Source organism: Anneissia japonica, unplaced genomic scaffold (assembly GCF_011630105.1).
Source record: "Anneissia japonica isolate Jap-2015-1 unplaced genomic scaffold, ASM1163010v1 scaffold288148_len106226_cov131, whole genome shotgun sequence".
Lineage (NCBI taxonomy): Eukaryota > Metazoa > Echinodermata > Crinoidea > Comatulida > Comatulidae > Anneissia > Anneissia japonica.
In genome coordinates, this window is record NW_022721225.1 from 62,651 (window position 1) to 86,554 (window position 23,904).

Sequence of the window (23,904 nt, forward strand, 5' to 3'; positions counted from 1 at the left end):
TGTGTAATACTTTCATGTTGCACAGCGCGTTGTAAGGCGTCACAGCGCGTCGCTACAGGAGGCGATCGCTTCATGAAAAAAAATCTCCCTATTTTTTGGTTTTCAAACTTGGGATCTCTGCCATGGAGGTATTATTGAGAAGGAGATCACTAGGCAACAGATCCTTTTGATGCGACAAACCTATGTGTTCCCCGCCTTTGGATCGCGCGCGGACGTATTACTCTATAATTCACATTTTTTTCTTCACGCGCTGCGGCAGCTTTGAACTCGACTCATTTGCATATCACACACAAACAACCTAATTAAACAAGATTATGAAACATTATAAAATTGGAAATAAAAAACCACATACATAGGTTATTATATAAGTCATATCAGAATTATTATTATATTAATATTGTTGCTATTGTTATTATTACTATTATTAATCATAGACATTGTTTTTAATATTAAAATTTTCATTGCTAATTATTATAATTTGTATAAAAATTGGTCATTAAAAAATATAAATATGTATATATAAAAAATAAATATGTATACGGATTTAAAACATAGTTACAGTGGAGTAATGCAGGGGAACTATGCCTATTCAAGAAACTGTATAAGGTATGGTAGAGGACTGTGCTTATATCGGTTGGTTTTACATCTTAATTTATCATATTTTCTAGGCTTTCTTAGAGCAATAGATGTTTCTGAGCTTGTCTTTGGAAACCATGAACTGAATCTACAGGATTCACTAGCCTTAATAGCGAAACTCTTACTCTCTGATAACATTTCAAAACTTAAGGTCTTGAGAGACTCTTCGTAAGAAACATACGCCTCAGATAGAATACAGCGGCATACACGTTTCTGAATTCCCTCCAAGTGAGCCGACTGTGCTCTAGTGAGGCCAGAGTTCCACAAGGTCGCATCATACTCCAACAGAGGGCGGATATAAGATTTATAGATACAAGTCAACTCATAATGATCCAAACCAGCTTGTTTTAGTTTCCTAATCATGAATAATTTTCTATTGGCCTTACTATAAATAGCATTGGTGATACTCGAGTTTTAATCGATCGACAGTGGGGAGGATATAATCAGATATATAAATGTTCATCTCTGGAAGTGCCTTTCGGCCAAAATAAACTTGCATGACCTGACACTTGGTGGGGTTGAGCTTCAGCTTGTTTTCTGCTGACCACTTAATTAGAGAGTCCACAGCATTTTGGATGTTACTAGGCTCATGTAAATACCTACTTTCACCAAGAGTCAGGTCATCCACATACGTCCAGACATGAACATTTGATCCCTCGCTGTCTGCCATCGCCCCATTGATCGCACATAGGAATATAATTGGAGCCAAAATTGTCCCTTGTGGGACACCACCATGCAGAGTAACCCAATCCGAGTAAGAGTTGTTATATTTTACTCGTTTTGAGATAAAGCTAACAACCCATTTTAATATAGTAGGTTGAACACCCATGGCAAGTAAATTTGAAAAAACAAAGGTATTGTCCAGGACGTCAAACGCCTTTGAGAAGTACGTCAATACCAATGTACTGATATTGGCGGACTTCTCAGAATTGTATGCCAAGTGATGGTAAACATCTACAAGGCAGTGTGTAGCAGACACCCCCTTCTGATATCAAGGTGAGGCTGGATCAATCAATTACAAATTTAGAGACTCTCTTCTCAGCAATTTTTGCAATGGTGGAGTGAAATTGGTCGAAGTTTTTCTATTGAAGGGGGTGTCTGTTTTGGTAGAGGGACAACATTTGCAGCCTTCCACTGACTTGGGAACCAGGGAGGTGGCATTGAACATGGTAAATATGCAGGTACTGTAGTTGGTCAAGTTTGATTGGGTCTTGTGTTAATGAGAAACTGGACAGATGTTTGTTTATCTCATTGGCAATCAAACCATGGCTATTGGGATCAATGCTTGGAATTGAAATAGATATGTTGGATTTACCCATGTTTGTAAAATTACATATTTCCCTATGCCACCTTCCTGGTTCTGTTTGCTTAAGACATTTAATCCTATTGGCATAAAAAAACTTTTTAGCTTTTTCTATTTCGAAGATAATTTGGTTCCTTCGTTGTCTTTAGCAAATGCCCTTTGTCTTTTTTTAATAACCTTTTTAATTTTACCTGTCATCCAAGGTCTGTCGTCCCTATGGATTCTAGTTACTTTTACTGGAAAATATTTTTCAATGGCAGGATTGAGCATTTCATAAAAGGCATTTGCCTTCAATTGCACATCATCAACTCTCCTTAACTTAGACCAGGATTGTTCCTGGATCCATCTTCCAAACTGGTTTAGGCCAGAATCCGTAATAGGCTGAGAAACTTTTGTTTTAACATAGTTGTTTTTCAATTTTTGTTTAGGCATTACAAAGATACAATTGTGGTCGCTGCGACCGATGGGTGGTTTAATTACAGGTACAGAGTATAGATCAGGAATGTTCGTTATTACTAAATCTAAAATGGCTTGGTTTCTTGTAGGAGAGGTAACAATCTGCTTAAGTTGGTTTCTGAGGCAAAGGTGCTTGGTTTTGGTGTTATTGATATCTCCCATGAGTATTATACCAGCCTGTGATTTATATGTCCTTATAAAATCAACAGTAGAATTTAGATGGTTGATGAGTAATTCCTGGTTTGGTGAATCAGGTGGAATGTATACAGCAGCTACTGTATCACAAAGTATGGAGCAATTCTGGGCATTTTTGGATGTTCAATCAACAACCATATAATTTCTAGTTCAGGAGGTACCTGTATATCTTCCAGCACATTGACAGTCATATGATATCTCACATAAACAAGAATGCCGCCTCCTCTTTTATTTTCTCTATGTTTACTGAATATATTGAAATTTGGAATGCTGTATTGCTCTGCGGTCGTCTCTGGTGTTACCCATGATTCGGATACCACACAAATATTCTTATTCTTATTCTTATTCTTATTCTTTTATTTCCAATTAAAACAGACAAAACACATAAAATCAACTGGGTGAGCTGGATGGAAACACTAAAGCGAACTTAATCACTGTGACTAATGTCAGTGTTTCCCACTCACCCAGTTTCACATAAAATAAATACTATATACAAGATAAACATATAAAATATTTAAAAAGATATCAACTTTTCAGTTGTAATAATCGGTGAAAATTCATCCATTTTATTCAGAATGGAACAGGAATTTGTTAACATCATCATCGTTATGAATGATGGTTTTGGTTGTTTAACAGCTGTAGACTTACGTATAATTTCCACCAAAACTCTATCTCTGTTTCCATTGTTGCGGAACAATTTATACTTGTGGTGCATTCCAGTTGAAATTATTGTATGTATTTTACGTTGTTTCATTCTACCAGCACGGCAACCTCTTTTTGGCTAATCCAAGGGACGTAAGCCTTGACCATATATCTGCAGGTAAAATATTTCCATTTCCTTTGCGATTTGTTTTGCACTTCGGGTTTAAATGTCTGAGTACAGAAGATGAGTAGGTAATCATAATCTCAATCTCTTCCGCTTACTGATACTCAATATCTGTACAAAATATCAGCGTGGATTGCCGTCACTATAAAAAACAATGTTCACTTTTTAAAATGCCTCAGTGGTCGAAATGAGACGATGAATGCCAACCAGCTGGGCTGAGTATACCTAGGCCCGTGTTGCAATTCCTTTGATTCCAATCAATTGCTCGCTCAAGCATGATAGGTTAGTTCAGCGCTGCTACCTACTCCGTGCACCAGGCCTAGCTCAACCTAAAAAAACGACCATCATAATTAATGTGAAAATATACCACAAAATATCGACATTACACCACAAATAACGTTCACAATAATCACAGGATGCATATAGCACAGAGTTCAACTGTAAAATTGAGTTATAACTGTGAAGTTTATAATAATTCTTAACAACGTAGGCTGCCCTTGCCTTGGCGCTCCACACCGCCGTTGTCTATTCAATCAAAACTGTTTAAAATAACACCCTGAAACCATGGGTTACTATTCATTTCTTTATATTTTTTTAGACTTGTTAAAGTATATAATAATTTGAACCACTCATGCTTTCTCTGTGTCAGCAATTCATACTAATGATTGTTCAGTCAGAGTCCAATCCCCCTCTCGGCCTCTCACTGGGATCAACACAGGCCTCAAGTCTTATTTCATGTTTAATTTTCAAAAATATTTAATATTTTAATTTCAATTGAATTTTATTTATAGACATTCCAAATACATCTTCAAACTCAGGGAATAGTTTTGGTGAAGGTAATGTGTGATTTTTCATTGCTGTTCTTTTTTATTGTATATTATCATATACAAAGTTAACTGATAAAAGTGGTACTGTATATAAATATTGATTACAATAGACAGTTTAGTTGAAAATGGTTTCACTAACTCAAGTGAGTTTGTTTAAATGATTAATGTATAATGATAATTAAACCAATTTGAAACCTTAGCTAATTGAATGTTCATAGTTTCAAATAATGTGTCTTTATTATATGAGAATAAGAATTTAAATTTTTAAGGGTTAGATTTTAATGTGTGAAACTTTGGGGGGTCTTTCAAATAGACCTCAGTGGTTCATGTTTGTGACCAAAAATGTGTTTGAAAAGGTGGCACGTTAATGTATGATGCATGTTTAGTGTATAGAAATTTAAAATTTAGGATTTATAATGGAGAAAATTGACAGTTTGTTCTAGGTATGAAATACCAATACCTTGACTTTACAAGAAAGTTTCAGGCCATTCTCTGGGTAGCTGTTGAAAATGTTAGTGCTCAACCTGTATCACCGGGTCTATTACGTCAACACTGTAAAAGATGAGCCAACTTTTGATGTTGAGCTGCAGTACACAATATTAAACATAATTTTCTTTCTATTCATAGCTTTCCATTTAGGATTAAAACGTCGGAGACTAGATGAACCAGGACAAAAGACTCCTCTTGATATGGTGAATGAACTCTCAGAAAATATTGACAGGTTGTCAGTAAAGGATCTTCCAGAATTTTCAACACAATTTAAAAGAATTTACATGTATCTCAAAAACATAAATTTGCATATTGATGATATATCCAAGGGATCTATAGTATTTCATCTTTCTGTTTATGATCCATATGCATTGATGAATTTATGGGAAATACATTCAAGCGGAGAACTAATAAAAGATTTTGCAAAGTTAATAGTCCCAGACGATCTTCAAGGGGATTTTATTAAAGAATGGAAGACAGTAGTTGATAGGGAAGAATATGAATCTGCCCTTATGAGGCTAAAGGAAAGAGGTGAGTAAATATATGATGAATGTGATTAATAAAGTAAAAAAGATTTATTTCAGTGGTATTTGATGTTAAAAGTTGGTGGTTAATATTCAACAAGTAGAAATGAACATACGAATTTCATATTTTTACTGTATAATATTTTTGTTTTGTTTTTTAAAAAAAACCCTTCACTTATCTAATGAAATTAATTGAAAAATAAATCAAATTGTGCAATTTCAAGGTAGTGAACTTTTGAACTGATGGTTTGGGTTTGCTTTTGTATTGTCTTAATGTGATGTTTTTGCTTTTTGAGTTTTTCTCCCGTTCTTGTTTTCCTTTTGTACAAAATACTTCAATTCAGCTTTTTGCTGCAAATGTATTTTTTTATGAAGGAGTTTTTTGAATAAAGATACCGATTATATATAAATAGAGGCCAGCATGATCATAGTCAATTAATTGTTGCATTTTGTTTCTAAAATTAAAAACCAACTACTTCACATTGTCAATGCAACTCTATCAAACCACTTTACATTGTCAATGCAAGTCTTATCATTTTTGGCATGAGTACCACAAAGATTTACCTGCAAAATATTTTCATTTACAAAACAGTAGGTTATTTTTTTTCTTCTATTTAACCTTGCTTGAGGGCTTTACCCTATGAACACTTGAAAGCAATAGCATAATCCAATATAATTTTTTTATAAAATAATACTATTCAAAAATGATATTATTCCATATACTTAATTTAGAGGTTTCTTTCTTTCTTTTTGTAGTTCAATATGATTCCTTCTATGGCATCATAAGTGATGAAATTGAATGGGAAAGTCAGATGGTGGTGGACCTAACACAAAGAAGACCAGATTTCATATTTACTATCCTCAAACATTGGAGGTTAAGCAGACCTGAAGCTATCAATGATTTAATAGCAAAAAGCAGGAAAGTAATCATTGCATTTTCACCAAAACCATTGACTGAATATTCTAAGTATGCTGCACACAGTGTTGTTGTAAAAATGCTTGAAGCAAAAGCACTTGATGATGCTAAGATAATACCAGTCAAAATTTCAGAAGATTCTGCTGTACCTCCTGTGTTTGCATCATTTACTGTCATCAATGCCAGTGAAGAACAATTTGTTGATAAACTTTTGCAAGACTTAGATGAGTATGGTAAGTATTGTCAGCTCTGCTATTTGGTATTGCTACCACCATTTGTTTATTGCAAAATAAATGGATCATTATACATTAATGCGGCAGTGCATATTGTTGTAAGTGAGAGGTGATTAAATGTTTTGGAAGAAAGATCAAGACTAACGCCCGTATTCTTAAAAAAAACTTTAGTCAAACTTCGAACTAGAACTTCATTTAGTGCTTGTTGCAACTTCAATTTGTATTCACAAACAACATAGTCGAAGTTTTAACTACGACTAAACAAGTCCTAGTTTTAGTTCAACTGAAGACGACTGGCAAGCCACGACTATCAAACTAACCAATGAAAAGGGCTAACTTAAAAAGCAGATAAAATTTTAGAGATCCGGTAACGTGGATGAATATTAAGCTGCCGTCTGTGGTTCAAAAACGTATTTCCTCATAATTCATAATAGACCATTATTCGCTTAATTAATTTTCTATAATAATACCTAAATTAGTTGTTAACATATTACGATAAAGAATTTGAACAGCCACTGAAAATTTACTTTCTTTGGAGAATATATAGTTGAGCCCGAACAAAGGCGGCACCATCTTTGTTGTTGTTATGATGAAGCTAGGTGATCGCAACGTGAGGGGACTTTGTGCAAATCAGGAACTATCACATGTGGCTAACAAAACATGTTAATTTCTTCTTTTGGAAAATAAACTTGATGTCTCTTTTGTTTAACACACCAAAGATATATCAAACTTGCGTATACAATCGTTTTTATTCGTTTCACATTATCATGAGTTACAAAAACACGTTTTTAGTGGGGTAAATATTTCAAGTTGGCGATTTAGCCTGACCCTAGGCTGACTAAAAAAATCAGCCTGCAGAGGTATCATTTTAGTCATAGTGCTAGTCGAAGTTCGTTTTAAGAATACGAAATGACGTAATTTTTAAGTTTTAGCTCAAACTACGACTAAAATTTGTTTTAAGAATACTGGGGTGAGATACAGAAATTAAATAAATCATGTTATAAAATGAAGCAGAGGTATGCACTCTATTGAGTGCTGGTTTGGTTTTTTTTTTATTAATTCCTTCTATCTGAGACAACTATACACAGAGATTAAAAACGACCCTAAATTTCCATTGTTCTTCTATCCCGGCGATTCGTTGAGTGTTGCCTGCTTTTGTTGCCTGCTTACTGCTCAGTTCATAATCAGTGAACCATGTAAATAAAAACAACTACCGAATAGGCTTGCCCTGAAACCAGCAGTGGTTCCAGCAGTGCCGACATAATGTCCGACGTGGGGGAAGGGGGAGGGGAAGAGGGGGTGTATGTGTAGTCCTAGCTTGTACTCAGTATCTTCATTGAAATGATACAAAAACACAAGAGAAAAATATCAACCTGTCATCAGCCTACAGCAGGTCTAACTAAGCAGCCAAGTCTGAGGGGCTAGCCTGCCTGATTCCATTGTATGCCCTACACAATTCGTTTGGACCTTTTTTACCTTCTTAAAACCTTCTTAAATATGTATATTTTACTTAAACACAATTCCATGAATACTTGTTTAATATGTATATTGATCATTCAATAAAATAATCAATCAGTATTATCTAATTTTAGAGCTAAAAACAATGAAGAAAAACAAAATTTCTGGGTGGTGAACATAGCATAGTACTAGTAGTATATGGTATTGCTGTAGGCACAACGACAGTTACAATTCAAGCGGTATGTTTTTTTTTGGGTGGTGGGGGGTGGTGGAAGGCGGTTGAAATACCACTGGCCAATTTTATAATTCACTTGCATTAATTCTGCGCCCTGTATAGTTAATAGTCTCATACCTAGTCACTCAGAATTCAGTTGAGATACACTGTAGATGGAAAAAAGCACTAGTGTGAACATAAATTTATAAAAATGTTGATATGATGAATGAAGAAAATCGAAATATAGAATCATGATGGCATTTATTACAGTTTAGTTGTCTCAGCTTATGTGAATTGTGAAATATGTTTACATGTGACATTAGTGCTGCACTTGGTTGCAGCCTGTAATGATGGTTTACATCTCATTTAAAGCATGCAAAAAAAAAAAATCAGGTCGAAACAAGTTTGACAAACCAATCTTTTTAATTTCGATATGGTTTCATTTACTGTACATGCAGAAAAAAGTGGGAACAGTAGTTGGTTGAAAGACATGCCTGTTATAGCAGACTAAACTATTGAAGTCCTATACTAGTTAAACTGTATCTTTGATTTGATTATTTTAGTTTGTTTATAAGATATACAGTGGCAGGGGGCTTAAGCCCCCCATCGGTCTGGTCAAGCCCCCCACCCCATCGGCTAAAGCTCGTCGGGCAGTCGGACCAAAAAAAAAAAAAAAATAGGCCTAGTTTTCCCATCCTAGCCATTTCCGCCCATTCCAATTTTAAAAAGTCCCAATTTAAAAAAAAAAATCTTGTTTTGGGAGAAGGGGACACCCTCTCCCATACCCACCCTTAGCTCTGGCCTTCGGCCCTCAGATAACGCTGCGCGCTATAGTTACACCCATAAATACTTAGGCCCCCAGTCGGACATCTTAGCCCCCCATAAATTATATTCTAGAGACGCCACTGAAGATACATTGTCTGCCCAAAAACAAATAAAAAAACTTTAGAAATTCAATAAAATTTTAAGTAGACCATCATTAACGTCTAACCTTAAGCAGATTTGTTCTTGCAAATAGGGATGATTTTCTGATAAGCACTTGTTAGGAACAGTAACAAAAAGATTGAATTCTTTGTCAAATGCAATGGTGTTTTTGTGGGGAAGAAAACTTTGTCCTCATTCTCTCCATTTCCTCAAAACCAGTGCTACCGAGTACAATAGTTTCAATCATATCACAATCCATTCGCAATTTCTGATATGTCAAACACGACCAATTATTATAATCTTCATATTCAAGTTCATCATAGTGCCAAGCATTAACAAATAATCATCAGCGTCATCATTGCCTGTAAAATCAAGAAAAATGTCTTTTAGGTAGGCCTAGGTACATTCATAATAAGAAATATTCAAGTACAAAACATCATATTTTAAGCCCAACATATTCTGAAAAAGAACATTATTATGAAGCAAAAATACTCAATATTATATTCAATCAGTATTTTATTTTCCTATGAGTGTAAAATTATAGATTAGTTGTTATCAGTGAGTGTACATGAATACATTAAAAAAAAACCTTGGCAAACATACAAAGAGGCACCTTAGGAGTATAACTAACAGCCTCGTAAATGATTTACTAAGGTAAGCATTTACTGAGATTTGAACAAAAAATACAGCAATCATCCTTGAAACAATATCAGCCTATCAAATTTTATTTGACAACAATTGTGAAATATCCTAAATAGTAAATATGGTCATCATGATGACATCATGGACAAATTACAGGCCTATAGTATAGGCGTACCATAATCATCATGTTGTGTGTGCTGACAAAATTAATGTAAAAAATACATGATTTGCAACAGGAATGGAGATGTAGGCCTACTGCAATCTATATCATAAATAGACAAAAACAAATTCCATTTGTTTCTGTTACAGCACTAATTTTTATAATTGTAGGCCTAGCCTAAAATATAGCCTAGGATCCACACATCGCTGCCGAACTTGTTAGCGGCTGGAATGGTCCTGCCCCGCCAGGCTTATACTGCCTAAGCCACACATAGGCCTAAACAAGGGCATAATTTAAAGCAGTATTTCATATTCATAATCAAGTAATCCATAAAGATGATTAAATGTCTCTACACAGGTTTAACTAATCTTTTCGAATATCACACGCCAATGGCTAGTGGTTCATGAATATTAGAGATATAAGTGTTTAATAATTGAAGTATGCAACATATGATATTGCTAAATGGTCAGAAATATGAAAATAAGTAAATTAAATTAAAAATACATATTGGCTTAATTCCTGAACATGATTTACTTAATTCTCTACACCAATAAATACCACTTCTGTTGTAGTAAATGATTCTAGAACACATGTGCTTATAAATATGTATAAGTTGTGTTCAAACTTTAGTATGTTGCCTATAATCCGGCATTTTATCGTGTGTCGGGACCCGGTTAGGCCTAGCCCTGGACAGCTGAGGGTAGGGGTGGATGAGTTATCAGCCTGTTGTAGCCTTATGTATGCATACCATATATTTCAAACATTTAAACTGCAATATATGTGTTTATGTATCTTACCTTTCAAAGGAATGGTCAGAGTAAAAGTTTAAGCATTTTTTAACAAATATAATACGTCCAATAACAGCACGAAAATATCCACTTGTCTTGTGTGCCAAAGATGCTCGCTTACGGTTCCAACAACCTTATTTGCATATCAATGCACTGCATGAGCTCAGAAACTAGAGAACAATAGAATCCAGTCACATTTCCAATCTCCGTTTATTGTTCAGCTATAGTGCAGAAGTTTAAAAATACACTTATTGCAAACGATAGTAATATACTCTGGTTACTAGACAGAACATTAAATTAGGGAGCAATGTAAAGAAATAGTAGCTACACTGCAGGATTTGATCTATTCTATTATGATGGCACATTCAGTATAAAAAAAAATCAACATCTGAAATTGTAATAAAATTCTCAAAAATATTGACAGGCTCTTAAAAAGAAACTATATCAACTTATATGTGACTCCAAATAAAGAAAATAACAAGGCAAATTCAGAAAATATAGTTTAAAGTAGTTCTCGTGATACACTACCGTATATAAGATGTTCTCTTGACTTTATTAGGTATTGTTTGATTTGTTTCTAGTATACTGAGAGTGGCTATTAATGTATGTGAATATGTTACATACAGTAAGATGAGTAAATTTTCAAAGTAGAAACTTATAAAGAATCTTATACATCCATTGATTATTTCATTCAATTTTTTTTTCTCAATGGTACAATAAAATGGACATAAAGCAAAAAGAAAGCTCAACAAAGGAGGAAAAAGGGAAACAGTGATAGGAAGGATTCAACAAAATGTGGACTGTCCTAGTCTCAAAACCACTGGGTCCAAAAAACAAAATTCACAAAAAACGACATCATGCCTTTTCTATAAAATACTATCATCCTTTTCTTTTACATACGGTAGCATACAGTTTAGATTATTTTTTGTTGTATATACCTATCACTTTTATATTATTTTTATTTATTTGTCTGTTTTAATTAAATAAATAAAATTAAATATTAATTATTTATTATTTGTTAGCAGTTACCTGCTACATTAAACAAGTTTATTATTTTGTTTTCAGTATCAGAGGTAGACAGAATAATTGTTTTGCAAATCTGCCAGATTTTTTATTTTTTATCTTGCCTACCAATGCCATGAACTCTAATAAGATATTTTAATGCATCCCACGATTTATTAAATAAAAGCATTAATCTGATTTACCGAACTGTTTACGTCTCCGATTCGATAGCAATAAATAAATTGTGCCCTCTCTAATGAGATTAGTTTTTGTACTACGCATGTCGCACATAGCGGTCGATCAAGTTGGCCTGCTGCGATAAGTTTGTTATTGTCAAAACCTCAGTCGGAATCATTTTTAAACAAGTTTCCATAAAATATTATATTTCACAAGTGTCAACACTAGCAACAGAAATATCATGTCGGCCGATTTTTATGTCCAATAACAGAACTTAAATCGAGGTAAGTGTAGGCCTAGCCTAGTAGTGTTGCTAGGCAAATGTTTCCTGTGCCTACTAATATATTATTTTTATAGACTAATTGCAAAATCAAAAATGAAAAATTTATTCATGATTATTTTTTGACATGTGGAACGCAAAAATACAAATTTGAGTCTTATTTTACATTTTTTCATGTTTAGGAATATCTAAATTCAGTTAAACAAGCAATTTTGTATTATATTTATAAATCTTTGTAATGTTTTAATATAAAAATCAGATTTTCAAAAAAATGAAATTTTGCCAAAAATAGGGCTTTAATTATACTGGTTTTTGCAATAATTTGCATATTATAGGGTAGACTTGCCACAAGTCTCTAATTTATGGATTTTTCGTAGTACATTAGCGCATTTCGGAAAGCGCCACCAGCGTCAGTTTATGTTGAGAAACTTTTTTAATCCCAGAAAAAGTATACTATGGAACGCCATGCAAATAAGTAATATGGAACGCCATTTGTGCCAAAATCGATTTATTCTTAAGCATTTCAACTGATTAAGACAAAGATTAGGGACTGGAACCCAGTCTAATTATAGGGTCATTCCATCTTAAATCATGGTCTATTTGGCCGTAAATTAGACGGTGTATTTCCACTCATAATGTAGTGTAGTTGCAATACTACTTGCACAAAAGTGAAATTCAATAAAAGGAGAAAAGGAAAAACCTCTTGATCAGTGGTAGAATGTCAAGGCAAGCAAGGTATGTAGTGCTAACGCTGGCTAAAACAAATTTAAAAAAATATAGTATAGTTTCTCCGTTTATTTACCATTTTCTACCCATAATCTTCTATATGAACCGACCAACCAAAAAAATGAAAGTAATATTGTAAAAAACATTTTTCCTGTTTTATTGAAAACATTGTATTTATGTGAAGCAAGGTTGGGTAGTTGAGGATCTCATGCTAGTGCAATAGTGATTAGGTTCACTTTTGAGATCTTGTCCCACTACATGATGGATTGTTTTGTGCTGTCCCACCTGGACAATAACAAAAAAGAATGAGAAAAAAAAGAATATTAGAACATTATGATTTTTATTATGAGGCTAGCTGACCATTTTAAGTGGATGCTGGATTTATTAAGCTGCACTCAGTAAGCTGAAAGGAAAAGGTGGGAAAATGTGGAAATAATTTAAAGGCAATTGGATTAAAATTTTAAAATTAAATTCTTTTCTAATAACAAAGATGATTGTTCCTTGGCTATGTAGGTAATCCAAAGAAAGAAGTGTGTTTGAAAGCACATGCATATAAAAAAAATTGTGACAATTTATTTTTTTTTCACAGAATAACTTAATAACTGATATCTAATACTGTAACTTGTGCACTATATATTTGTATTGTTTTAGCTATTGCAGTAGACCCTAATATGACCATCTTAATTTTCTCTTTCCATTCTCATACACGCATACATTGTGCTGACTGTGGTTCACGTTAACATTCAGAAAAAAAATTTTTGTCATAACTAAGTCATGAAAATTTGACAATTAATTACAATATAAAAATTCAAGAACATGAAAATTTAGCTATGTGTACAATAATAAAGAAATTTGCACAAAATACACAAATGTACACATGATGCATTGGCATCATCATGTTTATATCTTCTTTTGAGATGGAAGTTCATAACAAAAGAAAAAAAAAATGAAATTGCAAGGGTCAAAATTGATATTCAGTTCATTCAACAAAGTAACACATGCCATAGACCTATACTAATATTCATTCTTAGGATTCGGGAGAAAAATTATGGCGTGTTGCTCAAAAGGTGTCAAAATATGAATTTAAATGAATTATTTATATTTTGATACTACTGAAGTCGCACCTTGTGATAAAATTTAAAAAAAATAAGTGTCACGTAATTAGGGTTGGATATGTATTACTTTGAAATTTTAAAAAACAATACATTTTTTTTAATCTTTTGTAGTGAAACCACCACTTTTATTTATCACAAAAAAAAAACATTCCATCAAAACAACACAAGATTCAAATCAAATTCAATAAAATGACCGAACATCATCAATAAATGTATTATTTATTTATTTTTTTCAACATTAATATTTTCACATTTTTAAGTATTTAAAAAAAATTTTATTTTCTATTATATTGTTTATTTGTATTGTTAATTTATTGGTTTTTTACATCAGTGATACAGAAAATCAAGGCACCAAATTCCCTGGATGCAACAGATCAAAATATCTTATTGCAGTTGATCCTCCATTTTATCTCGGCGATAAATAGAGCAAATAGAGATCTACTACCCCACTGGTAATTTTCTAATAGAATTTTTCTCTTGTAAATGCTAAATGCCCCCATAGATATCAACCAATTAGCAAGCCTATTTTGACATCCCAAGATAATAAGTTTAAAGTTGACTTCAATGTTACAAAAATTTGACATAATAGTATTGATTTTATTCCAAAAAGTATTAACTTCAATACAGGGAAAAAAAAGATGTTCATCATCTTCACGAATTTTGCAAACTGTACAAATATCAGTTGCTTTTATTTTCCATTTAAATAGCTTCTGGTTTGTTGGGATAATTCTATGTAAAAGTTTTAGATTAAATTGAGTAATTTTGAATTCATCAATTAAATGAATTTTGTTCTTCCATGCAATTGACCAGTTATCAACATTGAAATCATCTTCCCATCTGCTCTGAGAGGATGGAATAGCATAAACATTTGATACAAAGTGATTATAAACAATTTTTCTTTTGACAGTCTTAAGCACATTATTTTGCTGTAATGTATCGAGGGCAAGTGCATTTCCTTTATATGAATTAATACAATTTTCCAATGTTTTGGAATAGCATTTAAGATGTTCAAATATTCAATCATTCAATTGGCATTACCCTTAAGTTTACTAACAATTTCCGGGTAATTTTTCCATGTATTAACCATAAGAATATCGTTAATGTTCATGAATCCAGAGTCGATACCAGATGGATTTCATTCTACACTAATCAGACAATTACACCAAATATTTTGTTTGATAATATCTTTATAGTTAATGGGATTACTTTGATTTATAACATTAAATTCTGACAATGAGAGTAAAACGTCTTTGTAAAATTGTGGTATCTTTATCTTTGTATTTTTATCTAACATATCAACACTTGTTATTCTACAGAGTAAGTTATCAGGACCAATCTTTGAAAGATACCATCTTGGAATAACTTTCCAAATACCTTCTTCGGAATGAAGAAGTCGTTTGTACCATGCGTATTTTAAGGCTTTTACTTGCGATATGAAGTCTGGTAGTTTAATACCTCCTTGTGAAGTCACCAATCAAAGATACTCTTTTGATCTTTGCTTTTTTACCGTTTCAAATAAAATCTGCTATTAGTTTATCAATCTGTTTAACAATATAATCAGGAGTTTCAATCACACTTGCATTATAGATTATTTTCGAAAGTCCTAACATTTTTATGATTGTTACTTTTCCAAATACTGTAAGGTTTCTTGTTTTCCATTGCTTTAACACTTTTTCCAAATTAACCATCCTTTGCGCCCAATTGCGTACTGCACAATTTGCTTTGTCATAACCAATGTAAATTCCAAGTGAATTCAATTCTTTTACCCAATCTAAGTTAAAAGGTTTATCAACATTATTTCTCAAAGATCCCAACCACATTGCCTTAGTATTATTAATATTAAGCTTCATATTGGAGTGTTTACAAAAAATATCAACAAGGTGTAAGGCTCTTTCTATGCTATCTTTTTTTGCAAAGATAATTGTGTCATCTGCAAGTTGTGATATTTTCGCCTGTATATTTTTATCTGTTGGAAGAATAATACCTTGAAAAATTTCATCATTTCTAATGTTTGTAGCCATAATCTCAACAACTATTATAAATAAAAGGGCAGATAAAGGACAACCCTGCCTTATGCCTCTATACATTTTGAAAATACTGAAAATCCATCCATTATTACTAATAACACATTCAGAGTCAGATTCACCAAAACCAGCATGTCTTAAAACAGCTACCATGAAGTTTCTGTCAACAGAATCAAAGGCTTTGTGAAAATCTAAGGAGAGAAGAACACCTTCCTTGTAATCTTCTTTACAATAGTGCATAATATCTTCTACAAGCCTTACAGTATATTCTCACCTATAAATCTGTTCTTTATGTATTCTTTTTGGTCAGTACTAATGATTGATTTTATTACAGTTTGTAATCTACAAGAAAAACAATACATAATGATAATTACATTTATGGTATTAACAATACATAATGATAATTAAATTTATGGTATTATTGACAAATTAAAGAATAAATATTGTTGATATTTTAATAAAATAGTTATTAGTTTTAAATCAGAATTAGTAGAATAAATCAGAATCAATTTTTGTTTGTTTTTCATTTCTTTACTGTTTTCTGTTGCTGAAATTACTGAAACACCAGTTGAGACCCGGCCACCAAAATTACAACCAGAATTCCATTTACAGGTAAATCTATCTCATGCATTTTGCACAGTGCCAAAAAGGATTAAAACAAGTAATGTGTTTCAACAACAAAAAAAGACATTATAATAATTTGAAAATAGTAAGACTGACAGATTGTATGATTTATTTTATTATTTTATAAACCATGCTGATCTTTTGGGATTCACACAATTTATCACACAAACAACTAATACATTATTAATTAAATTGAAGCACAATTAAATTGTGACAGTATTCGTCATCAGAACTGTCTTTAGCTAGCTCGTCAGTGGGTCTTACTAGCAAAAAGTTGTAAGGTGATTTGAGTACCTAGGCACAATTATAATATTGAGACTATATTATTAATAACTAAAACAGGAAGTGAGCAATCAATTTATATAAAATATTTTTATTACATTAAAGATATAGAAAGGAAGAAAGATGATAAAAATATACCTAGTATGAAATGTTTTTTAATATATTAATTGCAATTTCCCTTTTATGAATTAAAAAAATTTAATTAATGAAATAAACATAAAATTACATTTATTAATATTAATTGAAGGTTTGTTTGCATAATAAAAGTCATTTATATTTTTACTATTATTATTGATATAATATACCTATGTTTTTAAATATTTTAATTTCAGTTTTCCTTGTATGAATTAAAAATTTAATTAATGAAATAAACATGAAATTACATATTAATTGAAAGTTTATTTTTACATAATAAAATAATCATTATATTTTTATATTATGTTAAATTTAATATAAATATTATTATTATTGTTATTGGTGTATTAAAGCCTGCTTGAATCATAGTTTTTTTTAAATGTTAAGAGAAACATCACACATTCCGTAATTGAGTTGAGTCACTGTATCACCAACGAACAGAATATATAGAAATCAATCTTTTCAAACATCTCTTGCTAAGATAAAACTACACAGCAGAGGAATTATTTACCTTGCTGTTCAGTTCAGTTTATTTCACATCATCAAAGTATTCACAAAACAAAAAAAATCGCACATGACAGGACAAACAAATAGCAACAAAATATGATGTAAGTATTACCCATGAAAATTTTCTTAAAAGTAAAACTTATTTTGAATGAGGTCCTACTTTAACTTGTCAGATATTAAGTTGGAAACTTCATTTTTTATGTAACAGGACGAAAAAGCCCCAATATCAGAGGTCTCTGAACTGTCAGTAATCCCAGAAGTAGAAGAATGTGCTCCATACTTCACTAAGGAACTTAAAACAAAGTCGATTGCTGTAGATGGAGAATCTACAGAAATTCTTCAGTGTGCAGTTGCTGGCATACCTAGACCCCAGGTAACACCTCTTTTATAATGTGATAATAATATCACATAGACTGTTGGTAATAGGTGAAGGTACTGTAGGAAAATGACCAATAATTCACAGCATCATTTGTTTGTTTTGTTTTTTTATTTCAAGGTTTATAGCAGTACAATGAAAATCATTTAACAATAGAAGGCAACATTGTTCTAAATTGCATGATCCATGACTTTAGCAGAAATGTTGACATCACTGTTAAAGAAAAATTAAATCACTCATTAACATTTTGTTGATTATCATTATCATCACTATTTCTAATTATTAAATAAAATTAGTTATGAAAATTTTTTTGTCTCAACACAAATCTGAGCTGTTATTTTAATCTCTAATTATTAACTTGTGCACAGCTGCATCATAACTGACTGGTGTTATCATTTACAATAACTACATTATTGCCATTTCAAATGTTATTATTAATAAAATATTATAACACTGTTTAGTGCCATAATAGTACATTTCCATTCTCTGAAATTCACAAATGTAATTTATGTTTGGATCTCCACCACAGGTTACATGGTATTTTGATAACATTGAGATTACAGATGTGACAGCATATACTGTCAAACATACAGAGGAAGGCATTTGTGAATTACATATTCAAGAATGTATACAGGAAGATGAAGGTTATTACACATGCAAAGCAGTTAACCATCTGGGTGAAGTTACATGTACAGCACAGCTTCTGGTGAAAGGTAAGTTCTTAATCATTCTTCCCATGAGCTGTACTTTCCTTCAATTTTGACTTATAGACAAGAAATATATAATGAATAGAAAATCCTATTTTCAGTATCTCATATTTTTAATTATTTTTTTTTAGACAATGGAAGATTTTAAAAATCAATTTAACTTACTGTTATCTAAACTAAAGCTGCAATAAAAAAAATAAAACATGTGTGTGAGGTGAATGTTTAAAAAAACCAAAAGAAAGATATAGATTGAATGATCAAGTGATTAAGGCAGGGGCGATGCAATTTACAGCCATAATGTCGGCGCTGGTTCTGGTGTTGAAAAAAGTCTTTGCAGATAAGGACTATAAACCACAGGCCCAGTGTACACAATTGGCTCATGTGCACTAAAGAACTCAGTACATCTTTCGAGACAAGTAGCTGGTTACCCCAGTGAACTGGACCGTACAACCCCTGTTAAGTTATGGATCATGAGGTGCTTTGCAGGATGTACAGTAAAACGTCCATTTCACGAACGTCAATTTTATGAATAGTCAATTTTACGAATGGCCTTTGCCCCGATGATGTCATCACCGATCAATTAATTACCATAAAAAAAAGTCTGATTACGTATGTTTTACAAAGTGATAATATATATTTTTCTTGATAAAATCAAGTTTGTTGTATTTATTTATTGATAGTTTGATCTTTTCTTACATTTCTGGTATAATAACCACTATATTAAGTCATGCATTATGCTTGACTACTGCTTGTAATCACAGCAGTCAATACTAATAGAATCTGTTGCCTGGTTTACCATCAATCTCCAAATACTGTCATGAGACAAAAAATATTCTGACCAATCAGTGACTCGCATTCTTTGTTGCTAATGCAGACAGATCAAACAATAAAATAAAAAATAAAAAAATTTGTTAAGGATATTTAGTACATATTTTGTATACAGATTTGATGTAATTTGAGTCTCTGAAACCCAGATATAATTGCTTGCAAACTATGTAGATTATCTCCCTGGTATACTACTAATATTCATTTGGTGAACTTTATGAATACATATTAACTGTCATCCACCTCACAGATAGTTAAATTATTTTTAAGAGGGTGCCTGAAAATTATCAATACACACACAACCCCAGTCCTAAAAATTTGTAAAAGAGTACATCAAGAAAAAAATCTAGTCCTATAAATTTTACACTGGTTATAAATTAAATTTTGTAATAATCAACAAGAGCCCTTAATAATAAACCCCAATTGCAGATGTTGAAAGTCTCAAATATTCAAACACCCAATCAATGCCAGCTAGAGGCTTGCCTAATCCTTTATGATTCCTGCATGGATAATCTGCTTCTAAAATGTCACTCCTAAAGTAATTTCTATGCATTTTCTCAGACTTGAATGGTAAACAGACAGTTAAAAAAAATAATGGTAATAAAGTGGACTTACTGAGCAGCACTCTATTGAGAGCTGTATTTATTATTGCATGATAATTATATTACCTAATAGTAACATAAAATAAAATAAGATAAAGATGACATTGAATGCAAAAAAGAATTCAATAATAAGTTAATGCTGGTAAATGGCTTCCTAAAATTGGTCTGTGATGCAAACATTTTTACCAGCAACAATAGAGTAGTATGAATTTTAATATTAAAGAAAAAATATTAGTATTAGACTTAAGAAATTAAATTATTAATCATTCTTTGTTCATGTAAAAAGAGGAGACAAAAAGTGTGACACCTGATGTGCCATCCCCTGCCACTTTCGAAGAAACATCCACAAAAGTATCAAGTGATGAACAGAAGACACAGGTAGTGGGAACAAGTAAAAGTGAGTTTAGTTATTTTAATAATATTATATTGGTGGTGTTGCAGTAGTAGAAGAGAACAAATGTTGCTCTGGGATGCATGTGTGTGACCAAAATCATGTAAAAAGGGTTATTTTTCCCTGAACAGACAGCATATTTTTTTTCTGCAGTACACATAAGCAATATAGATTTCTTTTAGCCAATCAGAACATAGGAAGCCCGCAATGACACACATACAGTAATCGCTCTGATGAAAAAATTCGCGAGTATGTTTCCGCCTTGTGTGGGATGATCAGTCCACAAAATTTAGTAGATCTATTACTGTGCAATGTAGACGAACAGGCATTGACCTTCTCGAAGAGAACCTAGATTGATGAATGTTGCCTACACAAACGAGTAACAACAAACACATTATCATTATCAACTACTAGGCAAGTGTGTAGTGGTCCTATGCCTAGAGTCAAGGCTTAGCTATAAAGTATACTAGCACTGTATCACGTTAGCCTAGGACTATAGGCCTACAATACTTCCACTCAAGGCCTATATTGCACTATACAGAGGCTGAAATGTTGTGCTCTGTGTGCTTGGCCTACTAATGTGTGAGATTATCATCATCGTTGATTGATAAGCATGTGATCCATCAATCTTCTTTTTAATTTGGGGAGCATTGGCAGTCTCGCTCTCTGTCCTCATTAAATAAACAAGTTTTAAAACTAGGTGTTGGTCCTGTAATTTTCCCTCATCCTCTATACAATACAATACAATATTTATTGGATTACACTTTCATAACAGTGGCACATGTTAGACAAAACCTAACGGTGCATCCAAAAAGGAACAAAAAGTAAGCAACAATAAAATGAAATTCTTAACTATAAAAAAGATTTGCACATTACTCAAACTACATTTTTGCACCCACCAATCAAATTAACACTTAAAATCAACTACAAACTAAACTAGATATGAACCCGTCACTAAGGACGAGTTAGGTGATCCGCTTCTCAGGTAAAAGAAATCTTTAGGCCCTTGAAAGTATGAATTATGGTAAAATAATGTCCAATCAATCATAAAGATCTGTAAGATCATATCTAGAGGAGATTTCCAACAAATTTTCAATTTTAAGTATTTTGATTTTATACAGATGATCATTCTAAGTAATGTTTTTTTTTTTTTTCAAATAAACTATTTAAACATTACTGTACATTATTGCCATTACCACTAATAAAGCATGTCACATGAATGGCGAGGTCGGTTAAGCATGTGTTCTAAATAACGTAAGGTTGTGGGTTGGAATTGCGTATAGGTATTCAATATATTTTTTTCCAATTTTATGTATCTTTAATTCTTTAATAATGTTTTTTTTTTGTACAAATAAGCATTCTGTTTATTTAAAAATTCCTATCTTATTAGCTCTTCCAAAAAACCCAATATAATAATTTGCGCCTGTACCGCATTTAATCGTGGAGGATAGTGTAAAATCAAGGACTTCTAACTGTTACCAGGATAGGAGACTAGCTGATAAGCAATCTAACTTTAATTAGCCTTATGTGTGGTATTGTTTAATGAGCCAGATAAGCACAATCTGCACATGTTAAAAAAACAAAACTTCCTTAGCCACACGGTGTATCACCTAGGTGAGAATTACACTACGGTAAAACAAAGCAAAATAAGGGTACTAATTTCATTTGGCATGCAAATCAATCATACTTACACACTTTAAAACAAACTAATCTACCAATAAAACCACCTGCTAGTTAAAATATAAGGCAAGTATGTTCAGAAATTTGATTTTAAATTGATGTTATTTTGTTTTGTAGTATTACAATGAATATCACATAGGCTAGCCTAGGCCCGGGCCTAGGCCATGTCTTATAAAAATGCAGAAAAAAGACCAAAAACAAATTAGAATAAGTTACTAACTAACAAGTGCATTAAAATTATTCATATACTTACTACTTACCTATATAAAATTAAAATGTATTGCTCACAAACGCCAATATTTTTTATTTTAATACGCCTTTTCCATGAATCGGTAGACATCTTGAAGTGATGACAAACAACCTAGTCAGTGGTGTTCATTGCAGCTGCCATGTGCGTAGCTTGTGGCAATTTTGAGATATCATGCAAATAAAAAATTAGGAGAAATGTAGAATAAGAAAAAAAAAAGATCTCTGACAATAACAAGAGTGGTAGCCTTATTTCACTGTGCAGTCCCGTACCTGTCAGTTTCTTTACTTACACCAGTCTTGACTAGATGATACTATTTGTCTGCTATTCAGGGAATTAAATTTTGACTTATTGTATGATACAATATAGAAATGTGTATTACTACTAGATTTACTATACAAATTAAACTAGTGGCATTGGCTGTAACTTCAACATATTTATTGTTCATAGGATAATCAATAGAACCTTTCCAAGTTTGCTCAATATATAAACTGTCTGTAATAGAAGGAAGACACATTTATGTGCGTCTGCGTATTACATGATAAAACACTGTAAAACATCAAACCTTGGATGGGCTTCTTTTCGAGATGATCTTATTTTTCAAGGCTACTTTTGCAAAGTAAAGTGGTGGGGGGGGGGTTCTCTTCAAAATGAATGCTGTAAATTTTGGGAATTACTATAATAAAAATATTCAAATAATTAATTTTGGTTTCTTTGCTTCGTAGCTATATACATCTTTTCAACTTGCTGTTGCGAGAGCAGTAAAAGAATAAATCAAACAAACACTACCCTTTTAATTTTCACCTATAGACCATAGAATGGGGGACTTCCAGAGGCCTACGCACTTCGAAATACGTAGTTACCAGTGTGCACGTGGCGCTCTATTTGACAATAGCTAGCTGCTCAGGTAGGATTAGGCCGCAGGAAGTTCCCCAGTGTTTTGTGAGATTTTTGTGGCTCTGTTTCAAAATGCACCCAATAAAATGACCATTGGTCTATAATAGAGACAAAAAAGTGTCACATCAGATGTGCCATCCACTACCCCCTCCAGAAGATATTTATCTGTAATAAAGAGAACTGCTTTTCCTGGCTAAGGCTTCTCTAGGCCCTACTAACATGGGGCTGAGGATAAGTATGACAGTGGAGTTTGTGTAAATGTGTCAGCCAATTTGTTACCCATGGACATTATCCCATGGATTATCATCTTGGGCTTTTTTACATTAAGGCCCCTGGTTTTTAGCCAGTAAGTGTTCATAGGTGTTAGAACACTGTCTCCTTTAGTAAATGACCGAGGATGTATATTTTTTCTCATGTATTGTCTCCTCACAAATGAGTATACAAAACTTACTGAAGCAGCATTATTCTCAACATATTCTAAAAATCTATAGTATTAAATAACTGTGGGATCTATCATTCATGGTTAGCAGGTGTAATCTATCTCAGAAATTTAATATTTTTAATTTTTTGCAGAACACATGTTACATATGTGATGGTCAGTACAGCACGAGTCTCCAAAACCAGCTCTCCTTATTAACCACTTATTCCACGTTAACCAGTGCATAAGAGCAAGTGTTAGCTTCAGGAAATCCAGATCTTATTCTAGGCATTTCATT

The 23,904-nt window shown here is 32.5% G+C and overlaps 1 protein-coding gene across 1 annotated transcript in view; it reads left to right on the plus strand.

Moving 5' to 3' along the window:
- LOC117111491 overlaps window positions 1-23,904 on the plus strand; it is a gene marked incomplete at its 3' end in the record, with an annotated part of 53,063 nt that overhangs the window by 9,551 nt on the left and 19,608 nt on the right. The window contains exons 5-11 of the mRNA XM_033254409.1: window positions 4,208-4,252; window positions 4,871-5,263; window positions 6,013-6,405; window positions 16,484-16,527; window positions 17,672-17,836; window positions 18,369-18,552; window positions 20,260-20,370. Of these exons, the coding sequence (XP_033110300.1) occupies window positions 4,208-4,252; window positions 4,871-5,263; window positions 6,013-6,405; window positions 16,484-16,527; window positions 17,672-17,836; window positions 18,369-18,552; window positions 20,260-20,370 (1,335 nt within the window). The remainder of the gene's footprint in view (window positions 1-4,207; window positions 4,253-4,870; window positions 5,264-6,012; window positions 6,406-16,483; window positions 16,528-17,671; window positions 17,837-18,368; window positions 18,553-20,259; window positions 20,371-23,904) is intronic.